At 40.3% G+C, this 12,523-nt stretch overlaps 1 protein-coding gene across 7 annotated transcripts in view; it reads right to left on the bottom strand.

Moving 5' to 3' along the window:
- vit (vitrin) overlaps positions 1-12,523 on the bottom strand; it is a 153,905-nt gene that overhangs the window by 26,633 nt on the left and 114,749 nt on the right. For 5 of the 7 annotated variants that reach the window (XM_039739055.1, XM_039739058.1, XM_039739060.1 and 2 more), the window contains one exon: positions 4,738-4,785. In XM_039739055.1, the coding sequence (XP_039594989.1) occupies positions 4,738-4,785 (48 nt within the window). The remainder of the gene's footprint in view (positions 1-4,737; positions 4,786-12,523) is intronic. The other 2 variants (XM_039739056.1, XM_039739059.1) reach the window with 1 other exon arrangement.

Genomic DNA, 12,523 nt, shown 5'->3' with positions numbered 1-12,523 from the left:
TTAGAAATGTTTGGACGAGAACAGACCATTCAGCCCAACAAAGCTCACCAGTCCTCTCTACTTCATTTTGAGTTCTGAAGGTCCCTAAAGTCCTACTGACTACCACACTAGTTGGTCACTTGGTCAGTTAGCTTGAAGAGGTCTATTCAATTCTAACATTTAATAACATTAGAACAATCTAGACAAGAAAAGGCCATTCAGCCCAACAAAGCTCGCCAGTCTTATCCATTTATTTCTTCCAAAGAAACATCAAGACGAGTCCTGAAAGTCCCTAACGTCTTACTGTCTACCACACTACTTGGTCACTTGGTCCCAAGTGTCTATCGCTCTTTGTGTACGGAAACACGTCCTAAAGTTTGTGTCAAATGTACCCTTAACAAGTTTCCAACTGTGTCCCCGTGTTCTTGATGAACTCATTTTAAAGTCACACTGCACTAATTCCCTTCATAATTTGAAACTCTTCAATCATGTGGAGGATAAACATTTAGAAACTGACCTGAAAACACTAAATGTAAATGGAAAACTATCAAAGCGAAAATGGCATTTTTTAAGTATTTCCTTATTAGTGTGGACGAATAGTGGAACACATACAAAAGGTACACATCTACAGGAAGAAGTATCTAACAAAAATGGGACTGACGTGGCGTGGTGATGAGAACTGTCCAACGTCTTTGTGTTTAGTTTGTCATAAAAAGTTAAAAAGTGCTTGATGAAGAAATGGGAACTGAATTGTGTCATACTGAGCCTAATATCGTGAAATCTGTAAAACTCCCCAGTCACACACGAGCCACTCTTTGCTTGGAGTTTGTAAATGCAGACGCAGGTTTGGTTTTAATTAGTTTTCTTTTCTGCACTCCATTTCTAAAATCAAACTCTGTAGGTAAATACGCAGGCCCATTAGGCTGGCGTGTTGAACTGAAAAGTCCTTGGGGTGTCACTAAAGAAAATGTTTGGAAAGCCCAAATCCAGTGCATAGTCGCCTCCAACATTTCTGCCCGAGTTGCTCAATAAGCACAACTCTGGCTTTCAAGCGCCCGCAGCGCCAGCCTTTCAAATGGGATTACAAAGGAAACACAGGGAAGCTTTACCTTCTGCGTATTAAAATCAATCAAAGGCGAATCTGAATGCGGAAGCCCGTCGCTTTACTAATCAAACACTTGAAATATGACAGCATTTATGGAGACACCCTTCTGCCTGTCCCGACACGAAAGACGGCCTGTGTGTGCTTCTGACGCTGGCCTCCGGTGGATGTAAAAGTACAAACGCCTCGCACTTCACAGGTTTGCAGTTGTGCTGCTTGCAGAGCCTTTTGTAAGAATTCACTCCATTGGAAGTTTATAGTTGCACAGCGTTGATCTATTCAGGCTCTTTTGACACTGAAGATTAATGTCAACGTGAACACAGATTTCTGCTCAATGATCTAAATGAATTTCAAATATGAAACACCAAATAAGTTGATTGCATAAGTAAGTATTTACCACCTTTATATAACACATTGAAATCCTCACCAGTGCAGCCGACTGGTTTTAGAAATCACCGAATTAGTTCAATGGAGGTCACTCGTCTGCTTTAATTGATTGGAGTCTAAAAGTCCCTGAATGTGGAAGGTGGTGGCCGGACCTACACAAGGACGACAGAACACCACTCTGAGCAACTCTGTGAGAAAAATGATGGAAAGCACAAGTTCGGGGATGGAGACAAGTTTTCTTCTTGCGTGATCACAGAGTTTTGGTGGGAGACCCGCTCTGGTCACATTCACAGCTGTGCCATACTCGGTCTGTCTCTTAATGTCACTGGGCTCCGAGAGATGTGCAATGACTTGGATATCTTCTTGTCTCCTTCGCCTCACTTGTCCTTTTCATGGATTTACTTGGCATGTTCTTTTGTCTTCGTCGTAAGTTAGGCCACCATACTGACTCACCACAAGCTGAAGTATTTCTACCACAATTGATTGAAACCTTAGACAGATCTCCATTGAACTAGTAAAATCAGTTGGCTGCTCCTGTCTTGATTTAGGGGTGTCATATAAAGTTGGGAGGGGTATAGATTAATATTAAATATAGCTGTGTAAGCCCGGGGTCCTAGAAACTATTGAAATTGTCAGAAAAAAAATGGAAATGTAGAGATATCAGGTAATTGAAAGGAACTATTCTGGGCATCTCTCTCCTAGGAGGTTTCGAGTTGCTGACGTGCTCACGTCACTTGTGCGTTAGTGGCTAACTGACTTTCTTTCTTCAGAGGTTTTGTTTTGCCAATGTGTTTGCCTTGCTTGTGTATTAGCGGCAGGAGGAAAAGTAAATGGGATACCGTTTTGATGATGTGCTTGCCTCTCTTCTGTATTAGCTGCTAAGCGACTTTATCTTCGGAGGTTTCATTTTGCCAATGTACTCGCCTGGCTTCTGTATTAGCGGCTAAACGAGTGACTTTCTTTTGAGGTTTCGTTTTGCTGATGTGTTCGCCTTGCTTGTGTATTAGCGGTGGGAGGAAAAGTAAATGGGATACCGTTTTGATGATGTGCTTGCCTCTCTTCTGTATTAGCTGCTAAGCGACTTTATCTTCGGAGGTTTCATTTTGCCGATGTACTTGCCTGGCTTCTGTATTAGCGGCTAAACGAGTGACTTTCTTTTGAGGTTTCGTTTTGCTGATGTGTTCGCCTTGCTTGTGTATTAGCGGTGGGAGGAAAAGTAAATGGGATACCGTTTTGCCGATGCGCTCGCCTCTCTTCTGTATTAGCAGCTAAGCGACTTTGTCTTTCTTCGGAGGTTTCGTTTTGCCGACATGCTTGCCTGGCTTCTGTATTAGCAGCTAAGTGAGTTTGTCTGTCTGTCTATCTTTGGAGGTTTTGTTTTGCTGATGTGCTCGCCTGGCTTTCTTCATAGGTTTCGTTTTACTGACGTGCTGGCCTTGCTTGTGTATCCTCAGAGGATACACTTATCCCTTACCCCGACTCCACCTCTCACTTCCAGGCCGGACAGACACAAACTTCCACATATAGACGTTTTAGATTTTGACAATTAATTGTAAATGGGTACTTAAGAATTAGTAGTTGTTAAAAAGAAGGAAGCAGCTTTCCGAAAATAAGCCATTTTAAGTTCCTTCTCTCCAACTTTAGGGAGTGTAATTTATGGCAGTGGACCAGTTTTGGTAAAGGTGACTCGATTGTGACATTACAATCCCCCCTGCAGAAAGGCCAACAACTGCCTAGCTGGTATGAAGCAGGATCTTAAGGACCAAAATGTGGTTGTTTACGATTGGCCATTCTGTATCACGACGCCTCATTGGTCCAGTTGTGACGGGACACGACTGGATGAACCAAGGGAGTTGCCCGCACCCGTTTGTCCAGGATTTGAGATAGGGATGGTATAAGTTGCTGATTCTCCAAGAAGAAAAGACAACTCTGTCTCCGCAGCCATATTGGGAGAGGCAGACTGCTTGGGCCAGTGCAGATGATGAGCTGACCAGGAAGAATCAAACGTGACTACAATCTATAGGGCCACCTGAAAGTACCCATCTAGCGCTATCAGGTTGAATCGATTTGTGATTAGCACTAATTGCATTCTGCTTCCTTATAATCTGCTCGTATAATATACGTCATCAATTGAATTAATTAATTGAAAGTGTGGCTCCCCTCTGCCTGTTCTTTCACTTTCACTTTGTAGATGTACAGTCATGGCCGAAATTATTGGCACCTCTGGAATATTCCCTAAAAATGCACTATTTCTCCCAGAAAATTGTTGCAATTACAAATGTTTTGGTATACACATGTTTATTTCCTTTATGTGCATTGGAAAAACACAAAAAAAATGACATCATGTCAAACAAAGCTCAAAAAACGGGCTTGACAACATTAAATGTCCAAAACAATGTTACAAAACATTTGTAACTGCAACAATTTTCAGGGAGCATTGGTACATCCATCCATCTTCTAACCCGCTGAATCCAAACACAGGGTCACGGGGGTCTGCTGGAGCCAATCCCAGCCAACACAGGGCACAAGGCAGGAACCAATCCTGGGCAGGGTGCCAACCCACCGCAGGACACACACAAACACACCCACACACCAAGCACACACTAGGGCCAATTTAGAATCGCCAATCCACCTAACCTGCATGTCTTTGGATTGTGGGAGGAAACCGGAGCGCCCGGAGGAAACCCACGCAGACACGGGGAGAACAGCATTGGTACATTTTCTGGGAAAATTCCAGGGGTGCCGATAATTTCGGCCATGACTGTAGATGTTGATGTAGGGCGAGTGCAGAATGGTAGGACCTACAAGAGTGTTACGTGTATGGGACCAGAGACATTTTGTTAAGGCCTACATAATAAAGGGGAGAGAAGGGTCACCTCGGACTCAATCAAGACAAGACAAGGGGTGAATACCCACATGATCAAGTATTTTATGTTTTAGATTTGCAATTCATTTAGACCACTTTGCAGAGCTCGGTTTTCACTTTGACATTGAAGAGTCTGTTCCCGTGGATCAATTTAAAAAAAATGAAATCTACCAGGATTCAATGTTATAAAACAATAAAGTCTAAGTGGTTTACAGAAATACCTCAAGACAGCCATTCTACCCATCCCTCAATCTCCACAAAAGCTCCACACAGTCCAAAAAACATAAAATGAATATTTATTTTTAAAATGTCAATCTTTTAACAGTTGCATTTTTCCTATCATAGAAGGACTAACAGTTTCTAAACAGTGAAAGCTAAAAATATGCACTGCAGAGGGTCCTACCTGTGAAAAATGTGTCTCCTTCCGGCCTCCAGGGATCAACGCTCTCTGCTGTTTCAAAACATAGACAGACAGACAGATATGTTATTAATCACAAGGGGAAATTCACATCCTCCAGCAGCAGAATACTGATAAAAAACAACATTAAAGAGTGACAAAAATGCAGCTATATATATTTTTTTAATTTGAATGAGAATTTTATTAGTAAAAAGAAAACCAACATATAACATTTTTCCACAAATGTAAAATTTATCTTTTGCATCCCAAAAACAGAAAATAGCAAAGTACAGTGGTGTGAAAAACTATTTGCCCCCTTCCTGATTTCTTTTTCTTTTGCATGTTTGTCACACAATGTTTCTGATCATCAAACACATTTAACCATTAGTCAAATATAACACAAGTAAACACAAAATGCAGTTTTTAAATGGTGGTTTTTATTATTTAGGGAGAAAAAAAATCCAAACCTACATGTGTGAAAAAGTAATTGCCCCCTTGTTAAAAGATAACCTAACTGGTGTATCACACCTGAGTTCAATTTCCGTAGCCACCCCCAGGCCTGATTACTGTCACACCTGTTTCAATCAAGAAATCACTTCAATAGGAGCTGCCTGACACAGAGAAGTAGACCAAAAGCACCTCAAAAGCTAGACATCATGCCAAGATCCAAAGAAATTCAGGAACAAATGAGAACAGAAGTAATTGAGATCTATCAGTCTGGTAAAGGTTATAAAGCCATTTCTAAAGCTTTGGGACTCCAGCGAACCACAGTGAGAACCATTATCCACAAATGGCAAAACATGGAACAGTGGTGAACCTTCCCAGGACCAAAATTACCCCAAGACCGCCGACACGACTCATCCGAGAGGTCACAAAAGACCCCAGGACAACGTCTAAAGAACTGCAGGCCTCACTTGCCTCAATTAAGGTCAGTGTTCACGACTCCACCATAAGAAAGAGACTGGGCAAAAACGGCCTGCATGGCAGATTTCCAAGACGCAAACCACTGTTAAGCAAAAAGAACATTAGGGCTCATCTCAATTTTGCTAAGAAACATCTCAATGATTGCCAAGACTTTTGGGAAAATACCTTGTGGACTGATGAGACAAAAGTTGAACTTTTGGAAGGCAAATGTCCCGTTACATCTGGCGTAAAAGGAACACAGCATTTCAGAAAAAGAACATCATACCAACAGTAAAATATGGTGGTGGTAGTGTGATGGTCTGGGGTTGTTTTGCTGCTTCAGGACCTGGAAGGCTTGCTGTGATAGATGGAACCATGAATTCTACTGTCTATCAAAAAATCCTGAAGGAGAATGTCCGGCCATCTGTTCGTCAACTCAAGCTGAAGCGATCTTGGGTGCTGCAACAGGACAATGACCCAAAACACACCAGCAAATCCACCTCTGAATGGCTGAAGAAAACCAAAATGAAGACTTTGGAGTGGCCTAGTCAAAGTCCTGACCTGAATCCAATTGAGATGCTATGGCATGACCTTAAAAAGGCGGTTCATGCTAGAAAACCCTCAAATAAAGCTGAATTACAACAATTCTGCAAAGATGAGTGGGCCAAAATTCCTCCAGAGCGCTGTAAAAGACTCATTGCAAGTTATCGCAAACGCTTGATTGCAGTTATTGCTGCTAAGGGTGGCCCAACCAGTTATTAGGTTCAGGGGGCAATTACTTTTTCACACAGGGCCATGTAGGTTTGGATTTTTTCTCCTAAATAATAAAAACCATCATTTAAAAACTGCATTTTGTGTTTACTTGTGTTATATTTGACTAATGGTTAAATGTGTTTGATGATCAGAAACATTTTGTGTGACAAACATGCAAAAGAATAAGAAATCAGGAAGGGGGCAAATAGTTTTTCACACCACTGTAGCTGACCTGGAAAGTTTGGAGCTACACAACAACAGCACCATTCATTTCTATAGCAGATTTCATATAAACCGTGTCACTCAAAGTACTTTAAAAGATGGCAAAGAGAAATTTGCAAGAAAAGAGAAACGAATAAGATTAGGCTTTAAGAATATTAAAGAGTAAGTAAGTAACAAAGAAGAAAAAAATGAATCTAAACACTCTTAAAAAAACAGACACATATATCAAGTAGAAGAGTATTAGCATCTTATACACAGTGTCATGGTGTAAGCACCCAAGGATGAGGCCAGAGGGTCAGGAGGAGAGAAAAACAAAAAAAAATCCAGTTAGGCAGGAGAAATAAAACAAAATCTGCAGGGGTTCAAGGTCAAAAGACCACCCAGCCCCCACTGGCTCTTATTCCTACAGTAGCATGGATGTTCTTAATTCATTCCCTTTTGTTTCCAGACACGTTACACGTTCACATCACACTACGAGCTCACGGTTTCGCACACTGTTAGGTAAATCCACTTAACTCATTCTACATAAAGCATTTTCCAGTCAAACAAACTTCATTTTTATAATTAACACTAATTGCATTCTACTTCCTTATAATCTGGTCATATAATATATGTCATTAATTGAAAGTGTGGCTTCCTCCTGCCTGTTCTTTCAATCTGCAGATGTGTTGAGTGGGTGCTGACCGGCAGGAACTGCAGTGTTACATGTATGGGACCGGAGACATTTTGTTAAGGTCTACATAGTAAAGAGGATAAAGGGGAGAGAAGTGTCTCACCACGAGCTCACAGTTTGCACACTGTTAGGTAAATCCACTTAACTCATTTTAAATATAGTAAAGCATTTTCCAGTCAAACAAACTTCATATTTCCATTCTGGTGCCTTGCAAAGCAGATGTCCCAAATTCACTTTGACAGCTAGCTGTGATTTGCAGACAGAGCAACATGATGCTCATTTCTTGCAGTGTGGTGTCTTGGAGTGCTGAGTAGTGATGGGGGAGATTCACCAATGATTCTTTTTGGGGAGTTGTATGAACAGATTTAAAAGCCCGAATGAATCGATTCAGTGGCGCTCAACCGGAGTGCCGTAGTGTGTGCAGGTTGTCATCAGCATCTTCTCTTCCCAGGTAGATGTCACGAATGTGCGATTAGGAGACAGTTTACAGGCTCGAAAATGAATGTTTCTCAGCTGAGCCAAGGGGTGGCGCTGTCCAGTAGTACTCTCTCCTCTTTTCCCTCTGCAGACCCACAACAGAACCGGCCTCCCAATGATGACACTTTCACCAACCAAGATCCTGCCTCGTAATGGCATTTCCAGTTCCGGTCCCATCAGTTCCCACCTCTTCCAGTCTCCAACATCCTGCCTATCTATGTCAGTTCTGTTTTAAACGCGTTGTCTATAAAGTCATCTCTTTTTTTTTTTTTCTTCAAGTATACGGGATACAAATTCCCCAAACCTTTTTCATTGTCCCTGCCTGTTACAATTACAATGGTTTAAATGAAGGTCCAAATACTGGCCGACTGATTTGATGCTCATTTACTTCACTTGTGTTTCTTTTGAGAATGAATTGAATCTTTGGCTGCGTGTGACACCTCTCACAGATGAGTCTCTCATTCATCATACAAGTACGATACGACAACAGCACATCTACATTTAGAACGCCTCAATGGCTTTTTCTGTACAACTTGTTATTGGAATTGTTTTAAACAGAACATACAGTATAAATATAATATTAAACAAATAATGTTTCTCCGTTTATGCATTCAACAGATTAGTCACACAAAATGAAATCTTATAAAAATATTATTATAGTTTTTAACAGTCAATTGTTTTCCAGTTAACTTTAATGTTTATTTATTTTGCAGCACATGGACTTCAGCAGCATGCGTCATTCACTGACTCCTTCAAGTCTGAACTGACTCATTACCCGAGAAGGAGTTGCTCAATTCCCATTCACTTAAGATTCTCTGACGTTTAGCCTTATTTTAATTGTGTTGTCATGCTTTGTGTATTGATACAGGACAATGTCATATGAATTATTAGCATGTTAAATTTATCTATACTAATAAAAGGCAAAGCCCTGACTGACTGACTAACTGACTGACTGACTCATCACTAATTCTCCAAGTTCCCATGTAGGTAGAAGGCTGAAATTTGGCAGGCTCGTTCCTAACAGCTTCCTTACAAAAGTTGGGCAGGTTTCATTTCAAAATTCTACGTGTAATGGTCATAACTGGAAGGTATTTTTCTCCATATACTGTAATGGAGTTGAGCTCGAAAGCCATGGGGGGCGGAGTTTCGTGTGACATCATCACGCCTCCCACGTAATCACGTGAACTGATCGTCAACGCAGTGCGTAGAAAACCAGGAAGACCTCCAAAAAGTGCTTAAGAAAACATGCATTATATAATTGAGAAGGCAGCGAAACAATAAGAAGTGAGCGAGTGACATATAATACCATATTCATGAGTGCTGCTACCTCGGAAAGAAAGTAAGGTGTAAACCTAAAGTTTAAATTAAGTTCATTGACAGGCTGGCGTTTGTCATGCCCACGGGTAATGCGGGATACAACTTTAATGAGAGGACGCAGGATATAAACGAGAGTTTTGATCACTTAGTAACTAAATTAAAATTGCAGGTGAAGGGCTGTGCTTATGCAAATTCCGCGAGACTGTGTTTGTGGGGGATTGACAGTTAAGGCGGGTGGGGGAGTCACGTCATCATCTCCCCTCCCATTCATCTCATTTCGCTCTGAGCTGAGCTCAGCTAACGCCGTCTTCCGAAGCAACTTCGTCACACTGCCACCAAATACTCACAGAAAAATCCACAAGTTAATACACACGCGGTCTCTAGAGTTTCTATACACTGAATCCTCCAGGCACTACTTACAAAAAGTTACATTGACAATCGTGTTACGTTATTTTTAAAATGTTTCCTTTTCTTAGCACAAGCACAGCTGAGAAGCTTCGATGCATGTGCTCCATAACGCATTAAAAAATCACGCATTTAATCACACTTTGCATTCCAAGCAAAGGGGAGCTTTTGTCAATGCATGATTTCCTGGTACACCGGTTACATTGATCAGCTTCGATTCATTTTAACCTCGCACCACCTTGGTTTGAGAAGAAGTATGAAAAAATATGAGGTTAACGCAGAAAAACAGATCACCAATTCAAGCTTTATGAATAATCGATTCGCCATCAATAATTGTTTTGGTAAAGCCATACTCACATAGTGTAATCCTCCTTCTATTTTATAATTTTTCTGCCACTAGCCATGATTAAATGAACGTAAAAAAGTAAGAGCGAAGCAAGGGTGACTTATTCAGGCAGGCAGGCGACAGCTCAATAGTTCGAATTTGGATATAAGTAGCTTCTATTTAGTCGCCAGAAATATCTTTGTTAGGAATGGAAGTTGAATTTAGTCTTTAAATTTCTATGGTAAAGAAAAAGTTATGCAATGATGACTAAATCTAACTAGACTTTATATATTCAAGTTTTGACTTTATATATTCTGACGCAGACTTTATATATTCAGAAAATCAATGTATTTGCCTGTTTGGTACCCCATAGTATACGTGTGTATGTATATATGTACACATGTATGTATGTGCATACATATACATGCATACATCCATGGGCACCGGAGGAGGTGCGACAGGCAGCAATGCCAAGCAGGTTATACCACCTACCTGTACATTGACTATATATAAATAATATATAGATATATAGATATATATAGATATGACAACACTCCTATCAACGACAAAACAATTACATTAACACTCATGTTACGTTATTTTTAAAATTTTTCCTTTTCTTTTTCGTACCTTCTTTAACACACTACTTCTCCGCTGCGAAGCGCAGGTATTTTGCTATATATATATATATATATAGCAAAATACCTGCCTGCAGCGAGAAGTAGTGTGTTAAAGAAGGTACAAAAAAAAAGGAAAAATTTTAAAAATAACGTAACATGTTGTTAATGTAATTGTTTTGTCATTGATATGAGTGTTGTTCTCTATATCTATCTATATATCTATATATATATCTATATATATCTATATATTATACCCTCGCTTGGCAGCGGAGAAGTAGTGTGTTAAAGAAGGAAAGAAAAAGAAAAGGAAACATTTTGAAAATAACATGGTTGTCAATGTAATTGTTTTGTCACTGTTATGAGTGTATATATATATATATATATATATATATATATATATATATATATATATATATATATATATATATATATATATATATAAAATACCTGCACTTCGCAGTGGCGAAGTACTGCCTTAAAAGTTTTATTAAGAAGAAAATTAAACCCTTTTAAACTGAGGGAAAATATACCAATAATTATTTGTTAAGGATCTCTTTGTATACCACATTGTCAGTTCGGCCCTCCGATTGTAATATGACCATGCTGTGCGCTGAGCTTACTCTTAAGCATGCTACGTACAGTTGGCCATGTGAACAGTAATCCTGTTTCAAATCTCACAGCTTGGATTGCTGCTGTCATAATCAGTTTGAGTTTCATGGTTTGTTTCAATTACGACAGTATTTGTAGGACTTGTGTTGAAGAGACATTCGGCATCTGTCAAGCGTTGTAAGCATACAACCAGTTTCATCGATAACTTCACATCCAGCTTTTGAGAGTTTAAACATTCATAAACATCAAAGTGTCCATTACTGAAATCGTCAACTGTGAATCTAAGATGTTTAAGAGGCATTGGTGGTTGTCGAAAGGTGTAAAATATTTGGCCATTTCGGTAAACTTGAAAGCGACAACCGAACAATTCAGCAGCAGCCATCAACTCACATGCAGAACCATAGGTGAAGAGCTTAAGCATTTCACTCTTTTAGTGCTCCTTTGTAGTATAATTATCTCCTGTACCGTCATCAGTCCACACCTTGAACCTGTCCCAGTCATTCAATACATAAGACACAATGTTTCTCCAGATATCAAGAGTGAGCCAGATATGGCCGTGCAATATGTAACAAAGAGAATGGAAAAGGTAGGTGCCATCTCTGGGCATGGAAACCACTCAGTAAGTGACAGTTCTTTGATCGATGGTGATCACCTCGATAGACATATTAATGCGGGTACGGTTGGAATGATAAAGGAAATGGGTACCTGAACAATGTAAAGTAAGTCTAAAATACCTACAGAATAACTATAATCGTAATAAATGAACAATAAAACAGTGGAGAAGCCGTGGATTAAATAAAAAGGCAGTAGTTATCAGCAGGGAAACGTGAATCCCGTGGCGAAGCAAGGAAGGGAATGTAGAGACTGGAGCGACGGACGGTCTTATATAGGCAGGCAGCCAACAACGTGAGGCGGCGTTGGGATGGGGGACCCAATGCCGCCTCACACGGTGACTGAGCTGCAGGCTATGGACATATATATGTACGTAAGTAGGATTCAGTTAGCGTTGGGAACCCGCGTACCAAATTTCTTGAAGATGTGCCCATAAGTAACAAAGACTGTTGAAAAGTTCAATATGGCGGCCGACAGTGGCATCATACCATCGAAATAAGTACTAAATTTCAGCCTTCTACCTACTCGGGAATTTGGAGAATTAGTGACGTTGGAAAGTTCAATATGGCGGCTGACAGTGGCGTCATACCACCGAAATAAGTACGTACATTGGTTTCAGTTAGTGCAGGGAAGCCGCCTACCAAATTTCGTGAAGATGGGGCCATAAATAAGAAAGTTCAACATGGAGGACATTGTTGACCGTTATGACCGGTATGCGTAGAATTTCGAAATGAAACCTGCTTAACTTTTGTAAGTATGCTGTAAGGAATGAGCCTGCCAAATTTCAGCCTTCTACCTACACGGGAAGTTGGAGAATAAGCGACATTTGGAAAATTCAATATGGCGGCTGACAGTGGCGTCATACCACTGAAATAA

This window comes from Polypterus senegalus, chromosome 16 (genome assembly GCF_016835505.1).
Source record: "Polypterus senegalus isolate Bchr_013 chromosome 16, ASM1683550v1, whole genome shotgun sequence".
Lineage (NCBI taxonomy): Eukaryota > Metazoa > Chordata > Cladistia > Polypteriformes > Polypteridae > Polypterus > Polypterus senegalus.
Note: the sequence above shows the minus strand (reverse complement) of the source record. Positions and strands in the feature narration are given on the sequence as shown.